This window comes from Cydia pomonella, chromosome 1, assembly GCF_033807575.1.
Source record: "Cydia pomonella isolate Wapato2018A chromosome 1, ilCydPomo1, whole genome shotgun sequence".
NCBI lineage: Eukaryota > Metazoa > Arthropoda > Insecta > Lepidoptera > Tortricidae > Cydia > Cydia pomonella.
Genome location: NC_084703.1, coordinates 17,609,296 through 17,631,767, shown reverse-complemented (window position 1 = coordinate 17,631,767; position 22,472 = coordinate 17,609,296). Strand labels below are relative to the sequence as shown.

At 36.4% G+C, this 22,472-nt stretch overlaps 1 protein-coding gene across 2 annotated transcripts in view; it reads right to left on the bottom strand.

Moving 5' to 3' along the window:
* Nucleotides 1-236: 236 nt before the first annotated feature.
* Nucleotides 237-22,472, bottom strand: part of LOC133517200 (uncharacterized) — a 34,691-nt gene continuing 12,455 nt past the window's right edge. For both annotated transcript variants that reach the window (XM_061850409.1, XM_061850416.1), the window contains exons 5-11: nt 21,519-21,767; nt 19,544-19,689; nt 18,642-18,788; nt 10,473-10,624; nt 9,526-9,624; nt 6,636-6,803; nt 237-2,267 (exon numbers count right to left, since the gene is read on the bottom strand). In XM_061850409.1, coding sequence (XP_061706393.1) covers nt 2,146-2,267; nt 6,636-6,803; nt 9,526-9,624; nt 10,473-10,624; nt 18,642-18,788; nt 19,544-19,689; nt 21,519-21,767 — 1,083 coding nt within the window. In that variant the 3' untranslated portion in view covers nt 237-2,145. The remainder of the gene's footprint in view (nt 2,268-6,635; nt 6,804-9,525; nt 9,625-10,472; nt 10,625-18,641; nt 18,789-19,543; nt 19,690-21,518; nt 21,768-22,472) is intronic.

Genomic DNA, 22,472 nt, shown 5'->3' with positions numbered 1-22,472 from the left:
TGAGAGTTCCGCTACTCGATGGTAGAATGTCGACTGCGAAAATAATAAGCATTTTAGTACCAAAACTGATGTATGGAGTGAGCACTCTATTACTCATTTCTCTATGATTTTACGCACTTACCTATTATTTTTTTAAATTTCTGTAGCAGTCATTATGTTGCTTCCGGTCTTAATAATGCAACTTTGGAGAGCGTGGGTAAAAATGAAAACAATAATTCTCAAAATAAGGAGACGAATTAAGGTGATTAAAAATACTTTTTATTTCATATATGAAAACATCGAAACTGGTGTTAAGGGGAACTGATTACATTCGTCAAGTGGATTTTCAGTATTGTAGAACATGTAACCGATTAATCTACTCATCATCACATCAATATAGTAATATACATTCTTGATGCCTCACATTTGTACGTAATGTATACAAGTGCGAGCATTTACAACGAGTAGATACTAGTTCCGGATATTCCATTGTAGGCAAATTTGTAGGAAAACTAATTGCTACATGATGTGATGTTTCACTACGGCGTTCATATAATGATACATTTAAACGGGCGGAATTATCGGCTAAATTAAACTTGTGTCATGTAACTGTACGTGTTGTGATGTGTTTACATGTTATAATAAATGGTATAGCTATACTTCCAATTTCCGGCACTCCTAGAGATTTGGCTACTACTCAAACGTAATATTTGAAGATATAATATGTAGAAAGCCCTTAGTTTAATGCAACGTTAGGCTAGAACCTATGTTATCATATGAGTGAGTAACTTAAACGAGACGGTTTCTCGTCGTGTAAACAATAAAGGAACAAGAATTAGTATTACAAACCGACCAGGAGGCTTAGCCAAGATGACAATCGTATGCAGAAAACGAAACGGAACCCTAAGTGTAAATAATGTATGGAAAATGGAAATAATAACGTTTCGTTTCATTTTGAAGAAGATCTTGGCTAGGCTCCCTCTCATGAAGTTAAAGCAGAGATCCTATTTCCACTCTGAGCGACACAGTACAATAACGATCATACGAGGATTTCTCACTTTAAAAATCCAGGGTGTGTAGACAAGATGCCAATCGTTGACGCTCTGTAGCTTAGCATAATTATCTCTCTTTTTATCACTCTTCTGTACGTAGTGCAACAGAGACAGTTGTGTTTGCATAGGTACAAAACGAATGATTCGAAATTAAACTAAAAATTTCAACGATGTTATTTAGTCGCACAAAGGAATGACCATGATTGACAAAATTTAACAGTAATAATATAAAATAGTTCCCTAAATACCTTTAAATAGTTATTTTTCTAAATCCCTCAGAATTTACTCGAGAGACATCAATTGCGTCCCTGACAGCGGAGAAATAATATCAATCGACTTTTGCATCAATTTAATTTGACTATCAAAGTTGTTCGTTTCCAGGTCGGGCCGTCGAGTATTGTCCATATCGTCTTATTCCTTCAAACGGCGTTCAACCCGTGAATGGTCTCAAAACCAGTAGACTGTCGGCCACTAGTGTTGTCGCATTGAGAGCCGAAAATAACGCTTTTAAGTATATAGTTACGCTCTTCTCGTGCCCGAAAGTAGGTAGAAAAGTATAACACTTGGTATTTTTGACCGTTCATTCGGGAGCAACCGCCTAGTCCGAGTTTCTTTTTATTTTAAAGAGGATGGAGTGTAAAAAAATCGTCTGTTAGTTTAATTTCTAATGATTTAATTTAGAAGTAAAAGTCGTACTTTAAAATTTTATAGCAATTACCTCTAGAATCATATTTTTTGTGGTGGTAGTAATTTAATACAACTACACTGGAAAACATTGACCCTTCCTTAAATATAGACACCATTTTATTGTTACTTCTTAATATCCTATTTAACGCTAATTCCAACGATATACGACTTTGTATTTAACCATGTACTTTGAAACAAGGATACTTAAATCGTCAATTTCGAACAGGGCCCCGCCACTTGACTGTTCTTGTACAAATCCGCGGCGCCACTTGACTACTTTTCGCGTTTTCGCTGAAGCCACTTGAAGGGTTGACATAAATGAATTTGGCTAGTTAAATATAAGTGCCGGATTTTCGAAGTGAAACTAAAGTAAGGATATTAAAGAATTTAAAGTCTTAATGTGGTTGGTAGTATCAGTTCACAGTGTTCACTTCTTGGCGTCGGGCACGTCGAACTCGCTGACCTGGGCCTCAACCAGCTGCTTGCTGCGGAGTTTGATAGTGGCGTGTCCTGGCACATTGGGGTCATCCATTTCGAACTCGATCAGTCCTGTATTGTAAAAACTATATTTGAAGCGGCCATGCCAATATACACGGAATACGACGAAGTTTCATATTCTACGTATCTTGGCAATTATTAAATAATAGTAAGGTAAGGTGACTGTGGGCAAGACCGGCATACTTTATTTATTTTTTACATTGGAGTATTCTAGCTCCGTTAATTATTCACTTACGTGACCGCTTGTAATCACATACGATGAAGAATTTCATATATAATAATTAAGCTATAGTGACAGATCATTTTAATCATTAATTAAGCAAAAACAATAGTATTTTTAAAAAATCGGCGAGTAGACGGACTTCCCGTGTAGTTTAAGGTAAGTCCGTCTAGTAACGTTATCAGCCATACTATGGGTGCTTATGTGTTCGTATTAGAATCCTTACAAAGAATGAAACCAGACAATGAAAAGTGTACTCTAAACTTGTTAATATAGGGTTTAGATTCGAAATAAACACAATTTTTCTTATTAAAAGGTAAGTCCGGCATATACTACGTAAATGGGGTGGTAAACCTTTTTTGGAAAATAATTATACGTACTTATTTATTTTTTTATTTATTTTTTCTTCTCAAATAAAATACCAATAGTCATTTTAAATTTACTCGTTGTTTTAAATTTACGGAGATCAAAGAGGGTTACATAAATAAGCTCATAGTAGTAGCAAGTTTAAATCAAATAGTGATTGGCAAATCAAATCCATAACACAAGTAGGTACCCTACATACGTAAATTTTCAGGATAAGTAAGGCGAAGAACCCGCGTCACATAGCGGCGTGGCACACGCGGTACAGCGTTGGCGTGGCGCGTAACCTTGTATCACGGTGTAGGCAAATCGCCTAAATCACGATAAATACAATAAATGTTCCGAAATAAAAAATACGTATGGACTCGTATGGCTGCAGTGATTTTAATCTTCAAAACTATCAAGAAAATATGACTGTACAACCGTATTCTAAAATTCAAGAGGAGTAAAAAGGGTAATAATATGTGTCATAGGTATAATAATATAACATATGAAGGCGATGGTCATGGGTTCGAATACCGGTAGGGGCATTTGCTTGTATAACCTACACAGATATTTGTTCCTTCAGTCATGTTTGTTTTTTATATATTTATCTATATGAGTTTCTATATGTCGTCGCCGAGCATCAATAGTAAAAGCTAAGCTATGATTAGCTTGCGGCCAATATTTATTCATTTATTTACTTAATAGGTATTTTCTTATTTGTATTTTCGGTTACATAGTGCTGAGGATAAAGAACACATTTCTTTACTAGTTTCGAGATTAAAATTGTTAATAAATACAAAACACAAACATCATGCGCAATGTCGTAAAGATGCGTATCTGTAGTAACCTTATAAAATCGTAATAAATAATATTGAAGCCATTTAACAGTTGGTAACCTGTGATTCAAGGAAAGTCCGGCATATGACGGACTTGCCTTGTGCATAGTAGACGGACTTTCCAACTTAGCAAAATTTTAATGTGATGAATGATGGAACGTATAATTACAAAACTAAGCCAATATCTTATAATTTAAACACATAATAAAGATTGCCGGGTCTTATATTACTTACGTAGTCGAGTTCTGGTGCAAAATCTTGTCACAAACTATTTTTAACAATTTTATTTGCAAAGACTGTCGCACTATTACTTCGAGTTCCATACACGTAATGACTTGTTTACGCGGATTGCTCTGAAGTTCGTTGTCACAGCGCCATCTGTTTTAGAGTGAGGGAACTAGCGCGAAAAACTGACTTATAAACTCGACGCCAAAGCGGCAAACGCTTTCTAATTCAGGAGTTATAATGTGTTGACGGACTTGCCTTGTAGACGGTCTTGCCCACAGTGACCTTACTTAAGAGGGAAGTATACCACGTGATCGTCCATACAAAAATAGAGAAAACGTTTTTCCACTTCTAAATATTTCCATCATGTTTTTTAGTATGTTATTAACACATTGAAAAACTAGGTTTATAGGTTTTCCTTTTATTTTCAAAAGCAAAACATTTTTTTTTAAAGCAAAACCTATAAAACTAGAATATACTTATTATGCTGAAGCGATTAACATATAAATCAAAGTTATTTCCACTAAGGAAAACGTTTTCTCCCGAAATGGAATTTCATAGAAAAAATACCGTTATTTCGCTAGGATCGCAGAGCTATTCTTCACTCTTAAGGCCCCGTTGGATCGTGTTCTTCTCTCACTCTCACTGAGCGTAAGCGTGAGCGAAATGGATGTGCGTGCTCGGGACCGCGGATATCATGAATTTTAATTTGTTCTAAGCTTTGAAAAATAATTATTAGAAGCTATTTTCATATTTTTAGCTTTTGTGCATTCATTGAAACAAATTTTCATCTTTTTGCTTTTGGGCATAAATTGTTAAAGTGTGTTTTAGACCACAGAGATCGTGATATTTTTTTCGATCTAGCGAAAGGCAAAAAGTCAGGATTCGAATCGCTGTAGTCCCTAGAGATTGGTAATTACATTTTAGGCAACCGTATTGTCAATAAAAAAAGCGGCCAAGTGCGAGTCGGACTCGCCCATGAAGGGTTCCGTACCATTTATGACGTATTAAAAAAACTACTCACTAGATCTGGTTCAAACCAATTTTCGTTGGAAGTTTGCATGGTAATGTATATCATATATTTTTTTTAGATTTTTCATTCCGTTATTTTAGAAGTTACAGGGGGGGGGACACACTTTTTTTCACTTTGGAAGTGTCTCTCGCGCAAACTATTCAGTTTAGAAAAAAATGATATTAGAAACCTAAATATCATTTTTGAAGACCTATCCTTAGATAACCCACACGTATGGGTTTGATGAAAAAAAATTTTTTTTTTTAATTTTTATGACGTATTAAAAAAAAAACTATATACTAGATCTCGTTCGAACCAATTTTCGGTGGAAGTTTGCATGGCAATGTATATCATATATTTTTTTTAGATTTTTCATTCTGTTATTTTAGAAGTTAAGGGGGGGGGGACACACTTTTTACCACTTTGGAAGTGTCTCTCGCGCAAACTATTCAGTTTAGAAAAAAATGATATTAGAAACCTCAATATCATTTTTAAAGACCTATCCATAGATACCCCACACGTATGGGTTTGATGAAAAAAGATTTTTTGAGTTTCAGTTCTAAGTATGGGGAACCCCCAAAATTTATTGTTTTTTTTCTATTTTTGTGTAAACATCATAATGCGGTTCATAGAATACATCTACTTACCAAGTTTGAACAGTATAGCTTTTATAGTTTCGGAAAAAAGTGGCTGTGACAGAATCGGACAGACGGACATGACGAATCTATAAGGGTTCCGTTTTTTGCCATTTGGCTACGGAACCCTAAAAATCGGCCAAGAGCATCTTGGGCCATGCTCAGTGTAGGGTTTTGTAGTTACCATTCTGTCAGAATAAGCTAACAGGACCTATTAGTAAGTTTGTATCATGTACATCATAAACCTACGCAGCGTTTTTACTAAGAAGATCTAGAGAAGTCTTCACTCTTTGCAATAATTCAAAAACGGCTGGATCGATCATGTTCGCTATAAATTTCGTTAAAAGTACTTGTTAAGCTTTTAAGATTTTTTGGATCCATGGTTCAAAAGTTAGGGGGTGGGCACCTTTTTTTTCTTTCAGAGCAAGTATTTCCGAAAATATTCACTTTATCAAAAAAAGGTTGATTATTCTTTTCAAAAGACCTATTTAATGATACCCCACACCGTTGGATTAAAGCGAAAAACCTTTTTTTCTGGCGGATACCCTGAAAATTTAATTTTTATAAGTTTTATTTTACCGTTCTGTCGCCATGCATGATTTATATGTATCCATGCTAAGTTGCAGTTTTCTAGCACTAACGGACATGGCGAAACTAGTTGACTACCGAACCCTAAAAAGCGGTACGATATTTCAATAACTACGCTCTCTGAAGCTACAGCACCTTAAATACATAGAAAATTATTTTCGCCACGTATAATAATAAGTTTGCCGCATAATTTACTATTATTCGGCAAATGAGATTAGTACTACATATTTCAATGAAATGTAGCATTTTGTTTTATGACACGTATGAAAATAACGCTGAGCCCAAAAGAAAAACAATAATAGTATAGTTTTGGAAATATTTAAGTAGGATATTTTTAGTATCTCAATATTCCTTGTGTAATAAGAAAATAAGTGCTATATTTTTAATTTATCTAAAAGGCTCGTGCAAAGAACTACATCAAGTATTTAGTAAATAGGCTGATATTAACTTCTACATTTCTAAATAGATAATTTTCGGTAGGTACAACATAAAACTTAAAGAAAAAACTGCAACGAAACGTAAAAATTAGCTTTTTAATTAACGCGGAAGACTGACCTCCTTCGGCGACTACTTCCTCCTTGTAGTTGTCGCGCATGAAGCGCGCCAGGATGTTGTGGTAGAAGAGGTTGGCGGCCAGGCGGTCCTCGCGCGACACGTCCATCTTGGCCAGCGCACCCACCAGCACGTTGATCTTCTGCTTCGCCGTCGCCAGCAGCTTGTCGACTGTACCACACACATTTATTCCTTCCACGCAATACCGTTATATAAAACGCTGACTTTAGAATAGGTACCTACTGTCACCGTGGATGACAGAAAGTCTAAAAGGTGCAACTTGGCCAGCGCACCCACCAGCACGTTGATCTTCTGCTTCGCCGTCGCCAGCAGCTTGTCGACTGTACCACACACATTTATTCCTTCCACGCAATACCGTTATATAAAACACTGACTTTAGAATAGGTACCTACTGTCACCGTGGATGACAGAAAGTCTAAAAGGTGCAACTTATTTACCAACTCCTTTTCTTTCCGAATTAGTTTGAAAAATTAAAGACATGACATGAACACTATGCTGACGTATGTATATCTCTATACTCAAATTGATTTGCGCGGGTAGCCCAGCGGTAAGAGCGCGCGGTAAGAGGCTAGTACCAAATTTTGAAACCTATATTATATATCAAATTTAAAATGTAAAATGTATTTTACAAGCTTTTATTTAACTTGCAATGTTTTTACGGGTCAAAGCTAAATCGGGCTAATCCCAACAATCCCTCTAGGTTTGGAGATCAAATCGCAGTCACTTTCGTAAAAACGTTACCTTTAGTATTATAGGATATTATCACACAAATTGACCAAGTCCCACAGTAAGCCCAGTAAAGCTTGTTTTCGAGGTAAACAAAAAACTTCATTTTGATTAACATTCCGTTCCCTTTTAGAATTTGGGGTACATTAAATGGTAAAAAATATAAGTGAGAAAAAAATACAAAAAATCTTTTTCCTTTAACCTGTACATGGCACATTTATTTAGAATAACTCTGACACCCAATGCAAAAAATATATTAAATTGCCTAAAGAGGTAGGGTGTTTAGATATACAAAAACAACAACAAACTCAATAATCCTGCCCAATCGGATGAAAAAACATGACCCAGAAATCTGCTACCCTTTTTACTTGAACCGTAAAAGCGATTTAGTATATATTCGGCCGGTTGATAGGACTGAGTTTGCAAAATGTATAAATACTTAAATATTATACTCGTAGTAGCGACCCTTACATGTGTAAGTATATGTGTTCTTTTATTTTATTGCAATCCGGTCCGGCAGATCCGGTATAGTTAAAAAAATGCCTAAATACAGCACGCGCTGTGCGTTTTAGAAGAGGAAAAGGCGACGGTTGAGTGGTATGAAGTTGAACAGAACAGAAAACGAATGAAAAAGTTTAAATTTAGTGAGATAAAAATATATTTATTATGACGATAACTGGGAACAGGAGAGGATTTCTTCTTCTAATAGATACTGTAATAGAAGGAAAAATTAAAGGATGGAGATGCAATGGAAGTCACTTTTAATTTATACTAAAGAGAAGGTTAATGTTAAAAAGATTATCTTTTGTCTTTACAATAAAATTCCATCCAATCTTATGCAATTTCCTTCATCTCCTGGTACGTGCTACTCTACGTCTAGCCAATTCTTTATTTGATCCATGTAACTTTTTTTAGGAAGTCCCTTTCTGCGATGGTTTTTAATCCTACACTATTCTTTTTCGCATGAGATCGTCGTCTCGTGTTTCGTTCATCACTGTTAAAGTTAGTAAAGATGGTAGCGATTTCTGTAATATAATAATAAGGCAATCTCGAAGATAAGAAGAAAATACCATCTGCAAAGATTCGAGCGATTTGATTTCGGCAAAGAAATCTGAGCCGAACTAGAGTGCATCTATGAGTTACGTGTGTAGACAAGACATACGACCTACGCCTGAAATTCATCAGCTATATACAAGAAAGACCCGAATCACGACATAATTACTCATGTACCAATTTTGGAGAATATCTGGAGCAAACTGCTTATGGAGCTACAGAGCTAGACGAAATTACCCCAAATTCTCCTAATGTACAAGATACTAGATACTTCCTCCGGAATATCTTGACTGAAAGTTCAGTTAGCTGTTAATATCAAAGAAGGAAGTTGAGAACCTTGCAAGTCAGTTATGCGAATACTGCGAATACGAAAGAGTAAGTAAGTAAGTAAATATTCTTTATTGCACCAACAATTATACATTTTACATACATGTAAAACTACAAATACTGTAGAGTACTGTCAGACTGACATACATAAGTCACAGAAAACGAGGCTAATGCAGCTTTGAGCATAAAGATGAACAAAGCTAAAAAGAACCTACTCTATTACCACCTATTACTATCTTATTGTGTACCAAATTGAAAGCAATAAACTTACTTACGTTACTTTTAGGTTTTTTTTTTTTCATTTAATTCTTTTAAAACCTCTACATAGTATTAGGTCTACTTGGGTGATTTACAAGTAAATTTTTGTTCGGTTTCTTGTAACCAATTTTGTTACAAGAAACCAAACAAAAAAAATACTTTCAAACCGTACCCATACGGACGAAAGTACACGTACGGATGCATATGTAGTTGTGCACGCACACATACATATTTAAGTTGGGGAAGGAATCAGAGATGGCGCTTTCAAATGAGTTTCCATAAAATGCTTCAAGAGGACTCTCTTTACCTTACTTCCTTTACTCTTTGTTCCGACCCATGTTGTACCTTGTCACAGTGACAATAGTATGAGGTCTCTAACGACTTTCGTATTGATTGTCAGTGTGACGAGGTACGAAATGGGTCGGAAATTTAATTGTATGACTGTTCTAATATTTTCACATTCACAATTCGTGGCGTACTTCTATTCAAGTTAATTTGAAATACTTACAGTCCGCCTCCACCTCGGCCACAGGTTGTATGTAGTCGTCGAGCTGATACTGGGCCGCCGGCGGCGCGCCACCGAACGGACGCGGCGCGTTAGGGGCACCTGAGACCACAACCGCCGTAACACTTAGTACATACACGTACTACCTTTTCGACACACTTGCTCGTAACGTGAAACTTATTGAACCGCTTTTAGGCTCATAACCTTAGATATTACGCTAATTAACGAGACGAAGCCTTCTTAAATTGGTCAAGTAGATTTTAAAACAAAGACTCGGGGGTGGCCGGGCCGCCAGCGGCAGGGTCGAGGAGCCGGCACGCAGTATGATAGATTTTAGACTTTTACTAACTGGTTACGAATCAAAATTTTATTAATATGGCAATTTCTTTTTTTCCTCGCAAGTGTATTGAAAAACATCGGAAGAAACGCGTGTGCATTGGTCTTTACACATATCGGTTTTCTTTTTATATATAAAATAATTGTATCACAATGTACTATTCTGGCTACACTGCTTAAATTCGCGGACCAAGACTAATGAGTAGGTATATATTTATTATCTACTTGTACACAAAGCGCTATCAACCTCCGGCAGCTCCGGATTTTATCTTTGTATATTACTTAAACGAACGTAACAAAGTGGATGCGGTCGTAGTTAAGAAACGTTAAATGGCAATATTAACCCACATTAGTCTGCCCTTTTGTTCCCGGTGACATAACGTAAAAAGAAATTCAACCATGCTACTGGTTTCAGTTATTGTTTTCGTTATATCACACGAGAATTAGTATACCTACACTGATAGGGAATTTAGGTGACTTTCTCCTTTGTCTATTTTAACACAAGTTGGCCTAAATCATTTTTAATTAAGCTTTAAGCCTTTTTAAAGACTTTTTATTGGCAGTTATCCAGTTTACATTTTTTGTGTGACATGAATGAAACTTGAAACACTCACCGACACTGGACAGCAGCTGATTGATCTGTTGAAGGGATGTCTTCATCTTTATAATGAGCTGCCCTTTCTCGTTCAAGGAGCGGCTGAGCGCAGCCTCTTCGCGTTGTTCTGCATCTAACTGAGCCCTTAGAAGATTTTTTTCTTCCACGTATCTATTACAATGGTATGTAACATTAACGTTACCGTTATAACAATTAGGTAACTATACTGAAATATTTATACCGGCTAAAGGTAAAGTGGGAGTAATTACAAGAATCATTTTATGCATTGTTGTTGCACGAGTATTAGTGTCATAGTTTAGCGTCATCAATATGTTAAAATAAACACTTCCAAGTTGGCGCTCGTTCGTAATACACTGCAACATAGTACAACAGACTAGTTTCGTATAAAAAAACGTTTTACAGTAATGTGATGTCACGTAAGGTATACCCAGGTAAGATCTAATGGAGGGTAAGATCGCATGATCGCAATTGATAAATAGTAGTTAGTTAATTTAAATCACAAGAAATACAATGTGTGACGCCATTTCACCCCGCCCCACATTGTAGTAACGGCTCATTTCAACTCATAATCACAAGGATTATTGATTAAAATAAATAAAAAACGTGTCCTCAGTTTTTTATAATAAAGTTTTTTATAATGCGTCAGTTTTGTGGGTATCAGTGTAATTCGTCCCATTCGTGTTTCGTTCATTTCTTATGTCTGTCTCATTCTGTGTTCGTCACTCATTCTTTATTCGTCTCGATCGCTATACGTCCCTATCGTCTTAAGTCCAATTATGTAACCTGTCTCTTTCTTAATAAGTCTTTGACAGGAAGACCGTGACGAAAAAAGAAAAAGACTTATTAAGAAAGAGACAGGCTACATAATTGGACTTAAGACGATAGGGACATATAGCGATCGAGACGAATAAAGAATGAGTGACGAACACAGAATGAGACGGACATAAGAAATGAACGAAAAACGAATGGGACGAATTACGCTGATACCGTTTTGTGACGGTCCATACAAAATGTTTGTGAAAATGCGTCACAATCCTGTACATTTTTTTCATTTTAAATTGATACTCCTCGTGATTCTGGGTCGAAATAATTCAAAAGTTAATGGTTTAAAAAAATATACGGTACTTACACTTTTTTTCTGAAAATGTTCTTTAGTCCGATCCCGATCTTAATCCAAGAAGGTAATCGGTTTCGTGTCTTGAAAAAATTTAATTAAACGTCGAACTTGCCTAAAAATCCAGTCTTACCCAGGTATACCTTATTGCATTTTTCATAATGTACGTAATACTTTTGCTGTTTCTTAAAGAGTAGCGGCTTCGACTAGTTAACTACTAAACCTATTTACATGAGTCTACCTACGTCATATATGGCTCGCATTCATGCGTAGTGTGCGTCGCAATGGATTTCTTTATTGACTGCTAACCAAAAAGTTACTAAAGGACCTATTATTAAATATGTTCTAGGGTCGGACCTAGCTATTTGTTTATTTCATAGGTTAACTGTTATTAACTATTAATTGATCAATTTTGCACAAACTTTGCGTTGACTGAAACTATTATACATATAATCTGTTAGCTATCAAAGATGGAATTTCTGGACCGGAAATGGCAATTTTGACAACTGGCGGATCATATCCAAAACTTTTTCAGAGCCAGAAAATTAAGATCAGAATCGGGTTCTCTACAAATTTTACAAACAAACGTCCGTTTTCAGTGTGGTGTCATGCAGTTAGCTGAGTCAGACTCTAGTAGCCTTTCTGTTTGTCGGTAATGTCGATTATTAGCCAAATTTATAAAAGCAGGCTTGTGAACGGCAACAGCTGCTTAAGTGCCAGCCCTGCTCTGCCCCCGGGGACACTCATCACGAAAGTCCGCCGTGGATTGAGCCGCGCAATCTTGACTCAATCTAGGTATACAAGAATAAAATGGTCACTAAAATAAATTACGAGGCCTTGTACGAGTAAAACGTATATATGAAATAACAGATTTATCAATAATACATATTACTGTTGAATAAATGCTTGTTCGTTGTGGTCCAAATGACTGTTCATCCGAAACCTTTTAAATTGAACATTGGTCAAAGGAAATTTACCAATTATTGATGCTAATTTACTTTCGTAAATTACTGTTGAAAACTTGAAATCAACCCACAAAATATATTATATCATAAGTAAATTAGCTCCAAATTATAACCAGTTAATCCCAAATATATATATATATATATATATATATATTAGTGTAGTGAGTTACGTCACATTAGATATAGTATAGTCAGCATCAAAAGTAGCGGATGAAACAACGCGCCAAAAGTAACTGATATTCCGGATAACTTTTCCAAATATAGATAAATTTCTAAAATTCGCGCTCCAAAGTATATCTTTTACAGTCTTAGTTGTTCTATATTAAAGACATCACTTTTTGTTAAGCCGTTACAGAATGGTAGATACTTATGAAACGTTATTTGATCCGCTACTTTTGATGCTACAGTCAGCCTGGGCGACCGAGCTTTGCTCGGTTATAACTATTTATTGTAATATGGTGGTGTATAAGTGATAATCTACATAAACTTAAAAAGTAAAATGTGAATTGACAGTTATTATTATTTACAATCGATTTTAACCTTACAGCACTTGTCACAGAGTAATGCCATCTATTGTCAATTTCTCTTATTACATAGGTCATTTTTTTACTAAATTAAATTTGTCTAGTACAATAAAAAATTAAAAATATAAGTAAACTTGAACATATAAAAAAAAAAAAAAAGTTAGCCACCGGGCGAGATTCGAACCCGTAACACTCGTTTAGCAGTCTGCGTTTTAACCCGCTGGACCAGACGGAGGGTGGCCGGCAACACGAAATTAGCGACCATATTCTGCGTCGAAAGAAGAACGCATGATAACTCGAAAACACGCGTTTTCCCAAACATAAGACTAATCTAGATAGATTGTATACCAAATTTCAGCGAAATCATTAGAGCAGTTTCCGAGATCACAGAAATATATATACAAGAATTGCTCGTTTAAAGGTATAAGATAGTAAACACCCCTATAATGGAACAGGCACCAGTAATGGGATGGTATAGATAAATCCTTTGAAATATATATTTATCATCAGTTTTCAAATACTGGCAACATTTTACCATAAATAAAAGCAATAGCGCTGCTTAAGTTTAACGTTTCATTGAGTTTTCTTTATTTTAAAATTAATGGCGCTATACATCCCATGACAGGAGCAAAAAACATAGTTTTTATTTGTTATTAATATTGAAACCAATTCCAGTATTTATTAAATACATTGCAAACATAAGGGATAAAGAGAGCATTCAAATTTTAATAAAAAATTACAGGTTCCGAGAAAATATCATAATACTCCGAATTTTCTATTAAATGTCCCAGAACTGGTACCGTTAATAAATAGACATTATTATTAGGCTAGTAAAACTAAACGCACATCTTAAATCGTAGCTGCGCTGAAAATGTAAAGGTTGTTTTTCCCTGGCATTGGCTTCAAATTGAATGAAATTTCCCGCACGACAAGTCCCGGGGTGCTTGTGCTCTGTTTTCGACAACAGCTATTCGGGCATAAAACACGCCCCATACACGACGTATTTGTGATTCTCTACCTAAACGGCTCAACTGAAACAACTGACTGTCTGTACAACTGAAAGTCATGAACGTCCCGAATATATTCTAACGTGTATCAAGCAATTTATATATTTTGAATTTCAATTGTTAACTTTCTGTAATAAAAATGTTTACGAGTGAACACCACAGTTAGTGTTGTAAATTTAATCTTCGAGGCGTAAACTACAAGACTCGAGTCGCGACTGCTGAGTCTAGAAGCCTTGAACCTTAAAGCCTCGACCGTATAAGCCTCAAATTAATAAGTTCGAGTTGCTGCTTACGAACACAGAAACCACGAGTCTTTAGGCCTCAAGCTTTAAAGCCTCCTAAGTTTTGAAGGTTTATAAGTCTATAAGGTTTGGAGCATTTAAGTCTTAAAAGCTTCGAACAAATTAGAACAATCTATACCATATTTGATAGTTATACAGGGTGCCCGTGAGGAACCCGAGCTATTTTAACAGCGTAATCCTGACGTCATTAGAATTTAAAAATATTATATAAATGTTTGTGAAATAGGGGAAAAAAGAAAATATATATTTGAACTTTATCGCATTTTAGTTTGTAAAATATCAATTAGAGTGGATAAACAATACCTTTAAACGTAAAGTTAAAGATTTATTTCGACTGCAGATGAATTTTATGAGTGACTTTGTGATCTCTTAATCACTACACTCAGACACGACTACAAAGTAGCAACGTAGTTAAGTTCGTAATATTCTATAAAAAAAAACACAATAATACTTTCTGCCTAGAACGTTTATTGCTGGAGCTCTTAACGCTCGACTCAGGCCTTCGAGGTTGGGGGGGGGGGGCTTGAGCTTTCAATAGGCCCGAGTTTTTAAAGCTTGAGCTCTCTATGTGGCCCGAGTCTTAAAAACTTACTATTAAGAGCTCGTAAAAAGCTTGAGTCGTTAAGGTTCTGAACCGTTTTCGAGCTCAAACGCTCAACGCTTAAGTCTTCAAAGCTTAAACCTTCAAGGTTTGCGAGTCTTTAAGGTTTCAAAGTCTTCAAGACTAGTCTTTTAACAACACTAAGCATGGTTTAGATTTATCCATTATATGTAAGCGATAATGTTATTAGCGACAAAATGTTAAATATTTGAACAAAAATACGACTAAATTAATTGCTTTGCTACCTATTATCTCAAATACCTATGTAGGACAAATAAAAGTAAAAAAAAAACGATGTGAAATGCCATAGCATATTATCATACAAATTACAAAGCATTTGAGAAAAACAATTGAAATAAAATCATTTTCATACAAATCGTTGTGCCCCCGCCAAGCCCAGCCGAGCTAAGCGTAAGGGTACTATCTGCCTTATTACGAAGCGATTCGTTTTTTTTGAACTCTCATAACTTGGGTTTGTACCTATTATCCCAAAGAAACAAAATTCTCGGGATACGATGTCAATAGTGGACCTATTAAACATAAAACTTTTCAATTGCATAGCTATTATACCATACATTTTTCTGATATTTAAAAAAGGATTTTGTTACGGGCACTCACTCATTCACTGATGATCATCAAAACTCTTAGGGTAGTTCCTGAAGTCCTAGAAAGCTGAAATTTGGTATGTAAGCTAGTATTGATACACAAACAAGAAAAAAATTCTAAGACTTGGAACTTTTACCCCCACACCTCTTAAACTAGGAGATGAACATTTATACATGAAATCTGATAACTTTTTACAGTGCGAGCCTTATGGTCTCGTCTTAGCAACATTTTACATGAAAATGTAAAAATAAACTATTTCATATCGAAAAGTTTTGTTAGTAACAATTTAGCCTTAACACTATGTTAGTAACCTATACCTATATCCACTTAGACCTACCCACTACTTCTGTCTAGTACCTAAAGAGCGGGCAGTCGAGGCGCTCATCTAACGCCCTCAGCATGGTGTTAGTGGCCACTCTTTTAACTTAATCTACTCTTTCTCTTTACTCTTGTAACTTTTTTTTGGTGGGAGAACTTATTTTTAAAAATTATTTACTCAAGTTACTCTAGTAGAAAAACACTACTGTAAAAACGGTACCGGTCATTTTCATACAACTTATTCTTATTATAATAATAAATCAGCTTATATACGTCCCACTGCTGGGCACAGACCTCCTCTCATGCACGAGAGGGCTCGGGCTATAGTCCCCTCGCTAGCCCAATGCGGATTGGGGACTTCACATACAACTTTGAATTTTTTCGCAAATGTATGCAGGTTTCCTCACGATGTTTTTCTTCACCGAAAAGCTGGTGGTAAATATCAAATGACATTTCGTACTAAGTTCCGAAGAACTCATTGGTACGAGCCAGGATTTCAACCCGCGACCTCCGGATGGAAAGTCGAACGTCATATCTACTCGGCCACCACCGCTTCATACAAATTAATCAATTTTTTTTTCGATTGAATTTCAGGCAGATTTGGCATGTGTAATGTGTAGGACATCGACAAAGCGAGACTGGAATCCTTTTTAAGCATCATATTAAAAATTCCCGCGTTGTTTGTTACGAGTTACATCTACGTTGAGATTGTGCAAATGTCCGTGTCTATGTAATACTTTTATTTAATAACTTTGGCATTTATCCATGTAGGCAGTGAACGGAAATAAAACATTAAATCCGCATTTGAGAACATTACCGTTCAAATTCTCAGAACAATTAGCACACATACAAAATTACGCTGACATTTAAATAAGACGATACATTTCAGAGCCTGTAATCAAAACTGATAAACGAAATAATAGTCATCTCTATTACACTAATTTACACAGATATGTATAGATGAAATGCATATAATGTCAATAATTACCAATCAGCGACATTAATCCGCTCATAACCTTCTTGCTGTACGTACTGGCAGCTGAGAGTTCGAGGTTCATATTTTGATTAGAATATGACGTGGGCAGGGATAGGTTTATGCCATAATAGTTTGAAGAACCAGTCAAATAATCCACGTTTATTAATTGTAACAGATAACTGGTTAAAATGTTGTTATGAAATGAGAGACTTACCCAACATAAGTAAATATTCATTGTTGTGTTAACATATTCCGCTATAATAAGTATTTTTATGGCTAAATAAATTTTTATTAATCTGTATGGCAGAGCGTAGTCACGTTCAGGTATTTCAGGTATAGCCAGCAAAATTTACATGGGTACACGAATCGGGTCAAAAATATTTGAAAAGACTGAGTGACAATAAATGCTCATCCCCAGTTTCAGTGCGTTGTCTAAATGCATGACAGGGGAAAAATTTCTGGGCAACTGCAAGTTTCGACAAAGTCTTAGCCATACAGGAATATATATATATATATATATATATATATATATATATATATATGACAGTAGAGGGTGGATTCAAATGATCCACATTTTAAATAATGTGTGTATTTGTTAAACAAATTCATTGCCAGAAAAAATATCTACATATAGTACAAATAGGAGACCGGGTATGGTTATCTCACGGGTTGGTCGTCACAGAGCGGCCGTAAGCGTAACATTGAACGAGCAGTGGTTTTATTAAGCTGTGTGAACCCTTTTTTTGACAAGTTGAAATCTTCATCTTTGAAATCAATAAAACATATTCTAGATCTCTTGTCAGGCATCCAATCAATTTCATGGCTAATTGGAGAGCTTTTTAATGTGTATTTTTGAAAATTGGTAGGTACAGTTATTCTTTGAGGTGTAGCGGAGTCCGACAAAGACGAATTCACGAATCACCGTTCCTGCAGAGGCATATATAGTGCTTTTCTCCTAACATACGAGGAAATCGGGTAAAATAATCATAATGTAAGCATCATCCAGCCCTCAAATTGAACCTTCACATCAAAAACGTCAAAAACAATTTCCCTCTTTAATTATATTTTAAAAGTTAAAGGCACAACTATTCTGCCATTCAGTACCATTCGATATTGCTCATTAAATATAATTGTGCAATATAAGCTGTATTTGCACGCATGAGATCCTTAAAAAAAGTGATATAGTCTTGATTTTATTTTTTCAGTATTCGCACGATCATACACGACTCTATCCTATAGCTCGAAATGATGCTGACCGGGTCGTGTAGACACAGCCTGCGGCTATATTAATTGGCTGTTTTTCTTAGGGTATTCATGTTTTTAAAAAGTAAAATATAGTACAGTAATAACTTCCCATCCCCTAAAACACGACAATAATGGTTTGAATTTTTTTAATTTGTGTTTGACCATAACGAAGAACTTCCCGTACTATTTTGGCTACAATAAGGTGAACATTTCCGAGCATATTGGAGATAATGTATCTTTTTTCAGTATTTTACTTGTATCCCGAAAATCATAAAAATATATTTTTAGTTACTTCTAATATATTACATATATTTTTAATTACATTTAATTAAATTTCTTATAAATGAATTTATACCTATTTTCATTATAGGATTATTACTTAAAGATGTAGAGGTAATCTAAATTGATAATTAAAATAATAATAATCGTAAGCGACTGTACCTATGGTACAAGCTTTGTTTAATTTGAGGCTATGTCGATTTGTAAGATTGTTCCAAAAAATGTCTTACAGTTTAGTGTTCTCCTGGCCGACGTTCTTCAGCATGTCGAGCATGAGTGTGCCGTGCTTGCGGTTCTCGAGCAGAGCGTTGCGCTTCATGCTGTTCAGCCGCAGCTGCATCATTAGCCGTTCCGTTTGATACGTTTGCTCCTTCAGCCTGCAGATAATGCATTTGTTATCACACGTAAATTAACACGTTCCGTTCTTTTTCCAGACCGCACCAATCTAGGAGGTTTTCCCGAAATATCTGCATATATTTCAATTTGTTATGTTTTGGTGATTCGTTTGACGATGTATCATTTTACGAAAGTACAAATTAATTTGAACCTTAAATCGGAACTGTAAGGATGAAATTCTATTGACACGTGTGTGGTCGATAAATCGCACTAGATATACCTAGAACCGGGATAAAACAATGTTACATTTTAATGTAATTTGGCATAAATTGTAGAAGCTGTGTAAAAAAAATTAAAATGTGTAATACAAATTACTTTAGAACAAAAAAAAAAACGCGTTGTCCTCGCCCGAGCATGCCGCCTCGGCCGAGGCACGTCTACGCTGGCCGTTTTCTGCGCGAGGAAATTGCCTCGCGCCTTTTCTCGATCTGTGTGGGCCCGCCTAATGGTTCGTTTTAGGAAATCCAGCACGAGCTTTTAATACCTAAAGTTAACAAGTTCATAAACTAAGGATAAAGCCCGCGAACCTATTTTTTGAGTTATGATGTGAGTCGCGTAATTTCAGTCGCGTAATCAACAGCACAGCAAAATAAATTAGGTATCAGTTATGCGACGTCGTGTGAACGAAACATTGTATCCAAATGAAACCAAATGTCACAGAAATTACGCTACCTAAATTACGCAACTCACAACCCAAAAAGTTACGCTCATCCTGCTTCACCCTAAGAGTACACGCCTTAATAGTATCTGGTCAAACGACGACACGAGGGTTGCTTTCTGCAGACGCTTGCAAATGCCCATGACTTCTTCCAGCTCCCAGTGCACGGAGTGGTGGCTCTGAGCGTCATCGTCCTCGTACAAGTCATCCAAGTTAGTGGCTTCCTGTTGATCATGACAACAGTATATAAAGTGCAAATTCCATTTAAATATATAATGTAACTTCTCTCAAAGAAAATGTATTTATTTGTCTACTGTATAAAATTTCAAAAATCCTTTGACATATATATGTACCTCTCACGTAGAATGACCATCCTTATGACAGTTCCTTCAAGTCGCATTTAATTTAATTTATTAAAAAAAAATGGAATAAATATATTTTTACTGTATTTTTATGAGTAAAATGTTACTAAAAAAAAATGTGCTGCATTCCCGAATAATGCCTACGTACCAAACAGCATATAATCACTACGTTTTCTACGCACAAACATTTTAAGTGACGGTTACTCCATAGAAAAAAGAACTTTCATAGGGACCATCATTCGAGAGAGATATAATAGTAAGGTGCGCCCGGCCCGACCTACTTGAGAGCAATCGAACATTTGTCTCCGTTTTTTAAATTATCAGGCATAGAAACATACCTTTGGGCGGTTACTCATAATATTGCTTAGGTATCAAGCATAGACAAATAATTAACTCGAGAAAAAATATTTATGAAATGGACATATATATAAAGGAACGTGCGCGTTGGAGGGGCTTATCTGGTAGCTTAAATCAAAAACTTACTTTAAACTTACCGACTTAGCTCATGCGCGCTGGATATTGCAGGTACCTCAAGATGCAATTCAATATTTTTGCCATTAAATGCAGAAAGCTTTAGCTAAATATCCTTGAAACATAGTCTTTAAACATGGCTTTATGCTATCGTATCAAAGGGAAGTCAAAGTATCGACTTCTACTTTTTCCGATATTTTCTCCGGTTACCTATTTTTATAACTTTAAAATCTAATATTTAGTTATTCAGGAGCAACAAGGTGGTGCTAAGTAAAACGCTAAATGTAGGTACCTGGGATCTAGCCAAGAAGATACCTAATCGTACATCGACAAACGTCAAACGTAAAGAAAAATGTATCGGCATAACAGAGGGCCTACCGCGAAAACCGAAATTCGCAAATTAGAGTGACAGAGAAAGATGCCCGCAATTTGTGACCTTCGAATTTCGCGGTTATAGGCCTGATGCTTCGAAAAGTCACGTGACTAATTCCATTCATTATTTAGGTTTTGATTCGCGTTTTCCATCAAAGATTGTCATTTTAGCTAGGACCGCGTAGCCAACGTGCCAATCGTTATAAACTGCAGGCCAGGAGCATATTTCGTCAGTCATCGCCTCCCGGCTGATTGCTATCATAAAAAAGGTAAAACGCTTATTTTTTACATATTCATGCGACCAGCAGTACCAGCATGGTTCCATTTTTATCGCTTGTCACTATGCCCGTCACTTTCGCACTTACATACTTGAACGTGACAGGCATGGTGACAAATGATAAAGAGCTGACCATCTTAGCCCTACAACTGACGTTCTTACCACTGCGATAAGTATAACCAACTGACGATTTTTTAAAATACCAATAGCATGTGACAAAGTATTAACACATTTTTTACGAGTTTCGGTGGGTGCAAATCCTCAACCCACCAACGGAGCGGCATCTGACGTCCAAGAGGGCTCATCATACATAGCCGTTAACATACGAGTTTTAGCCCGGGAGGCGATTGGTCATGGAAATCTGTTCCTGGCTCGCGGTCTATTAACGCTCCGTAACGAACGAAACGCAACTGTCAATATCGCACTAATATAGAACTTTGCTACGCGGCGCGGCTTTGCAAAATACTTCCAAATTATTCCAAACATATTGGCATGCAAGCGAATATAATAAATACACTTCGATGTAGTGTTTACGATATTAAAGAAAGAGATGCTACACACATTTTCATACCTCCTTCCGTATCAAGTTTGGGAATGAGTCAGTCAAATAGGCGACTTCTCTTCGGACTAGTTTAAGTGTTCTCTGCCTCTCCTTCATGTTGGCTTTGATTTCTTTCTCCAGTTTGTTAAACTCGTACTTGCGGTCGTCAAGGTACTCCATGGCGAGCTGCCCCATCTCGGTGGCGCCCATCAGGCACTTGCCCTGCGTGCGGCAGTCCAGCTTCAACGCTTCCAACACTACGGTGAAGTATGACGAGTCCTGACAAACAAAATAATGATAACTGGGTTACATAACATATAACATTACATAGTAATGTATGAATTATGATGATGAAACCTTTTTGACCCCGCCTGATTTATTTATATATTTTATTGTATAAATATATAAAGCGTTTGTGGGCTAGCGGCAAAGCGTGGGGAATAATTAGATATTTAACAATTTATTATGACGAACAACTATCGGTAATATATACTGAAGGACGGTACGGTCGACATTTGTCGGGTATGCCGCCGTCCCGGAGAGTCACTCAGGCATATCATTTCCGGTTCTTCTCATCTTGCATACGGCGAGTACTTGTACAGACATAATCTCGTAGCCAGGATTATTCACCAGTAGCTTGCTCTTCTATACGGCCTTGTGGACCGCGAAGTACCGTACTACAAGTACTCACCTGCGCCAGTTCTCGAAAATGGTCGTGCCACGCTCTATTGGGCTCGATCTATCATCACTGACAGGACTATTGTAGCCAATAAGCCTGATATCGTGCTGAAATATCGATCGCAACGCCGGGCCGTGCTCGTCGACATGACCATCCCCCATGATGAGAATCTCGTCAAAGCCGAGGAAAAGTCCAGCAAGTACCTAGACTTGGCTTACGAGATAACCGCCATGTGGGATGTTGATTCGACGATCATTGTCCCGATAGTCGTTTCAGCGAACGGTCTCATAGCGAAGAGTCTCGAC